At 48.7% G+C, this 1,542-nt stretch overlaps 1 protein-coding gene across 1 annotated transcript; it reads left to right on the forward strand.

Annotated features, from left to right (window-relative positions):
• The first annotated feature begins 423 nt into the window (after positions 1 to 423).
• LOC122503663 lies at positions 424 to 1,332 on the forward strand. Its single transcript, XM_043614290.1, has one exon. It carries the CDS (start codon positions 424 to 426, stop codon positions 1,330 to 1,332), a length of 909 nt encoding a protein of 302 aa, XP_043470225.1.
• The last annotated feature ends 210 nt before the right edge of the window (positions 1,333 to 1,542 follow it).

Below are 1,542 nucleotides of genomic sequence, written 5' to 3' on the forward strand. Positions count from 1 at the left end.
TCGACTTATTCCCCTGGGCCGTGGAGAAAAACTTGCCATTGTGCAACTCCAGGAAGCAGACGCGGATGCGCTACTGAAGACGGCCAGGGTGAAGGTCGGCTGAATTAATTGCAGGATCCGGCCTAGAATCGAGGTGGACAGATGCTTCAGGTGTCTTTGCTATGGGCATCTGTCAAAAACCTGTCAGAAGCCGGACCGAGGCAAGGTTTGCTGGAAATGTGGCTCTCCTGATCATTCCCACAAGGATTGTAAAAACAAACCTGTTTGTTTAACTTGTGTGGACAAAGGAGAGAAGGAGATCAACCACAATCCAGGAACTGGGTCCTGCCCAATTTATAAGGAGGAACTCAGAAAGCTAAGGGCAAGGAGTTAAGGTTCCTCCAGGTCAACCTTGGCAGAGGACGCGTCGCTTAAGATCTCCTGATGCAGACTGCCAGGGAGAGAGGAGCTGATGTACTGCTTATAAATGAGCAGTATAAGAAGCATATATACTCAAACTGGTTTCAGGATGCATCAAGGAGATCAGGCATAATTATATGCAACCCCGTGCTTGCCATCGGGAAATTTTTGGAAACAGGTGACGGTTTCGTTTGGGTAGAGGTTGCGGGTGTTCGAATTTACAGCTGCTACTTCTCCCCAAATGATCCCCTTGCAAAATTCGATACCGAGATCCTCTCTCTTGAGGAAAGTCTTAAGACTTGCGTCGGGGATGTCCTCATTGCGGGTGATTTCAATAGTAAGTCACCGGAATGGGGAGAGACTCGTCTTGACAGGAGGGGGACCTTGGTCACTGACATGATCTCCGCAAATGGCCTGGTGGTTTTGAACCGGGGCAAGGAGTTCACGTTTAGGAGGGGAGTATCAGGATTTATTCTTGATTTAACAATTGCGTCTCCCCGACTAGCCCGCAGAACAAGTGAATGGAGGGTACTGGACGAGGAAACAATGAGTGACCACCAGTACATAGAGTTTTTAGTCTCCGAGGAGAATTCCAGAGGGCGCGTCGCTCCTAAATATGGTAGCAAGAGCCCCTCTTGGAACCTCAGGAGGCTAAACAGGGAGAAGCTGGTGGAATCCCTGGAAGAGTCGCGATTTATTCGAGAACTAAACTGGGTGAGGAAACCGGCTTCTTTAAAGGGTATAGTGCGAGAGGCAAGGCGAGTGATTGTACAAGCTTGCAATCACTCTATGCCTCGCCGGCAGAAAAGAAAAACTGGAAAGGGATCTATGTACTGGTGGAATGAAGAACTAGCCTGTCTTAAGAGAGATTGCCACGCAGCTAGGAGGAAGTTTACCCATTCTAAGGGAAACCTCCAGCTGCGGGAAACATGACATAAAGCCAGGCGGACTTTTAAGCAGGCCGTGAAAAGTAGCCAACGCCGTTGCTGGAAGGACCTGATCGGAGATTCCGAGAAGGATCCGTGGGGTTTGGCCTTTAAGATTGTCGCTAAGAAATTAATGACAAGGCATAAAACCCCTGGTTTGGATGATCCGATTTGGGTCCTAGAAATTATAAAGGCACTGTTTCCCTATGTGGAACCT

Source organism: Leptopilina heterotoma, unplaced genomic scaffold, assembly GCF_015476425.1.
Source record: "Leptopilina heterotoma isolate Lh14 unplaced genomic scaffold, ASM1547642v1 Lhet_267, whole genome shotgun sequence".
Lineage (NCBI taxonomy): Eukaryota > Metazoa > Arthropoda > Insecta > Hymenoptera > Figitidae > Leptopilina > Leptopilina heterotoma.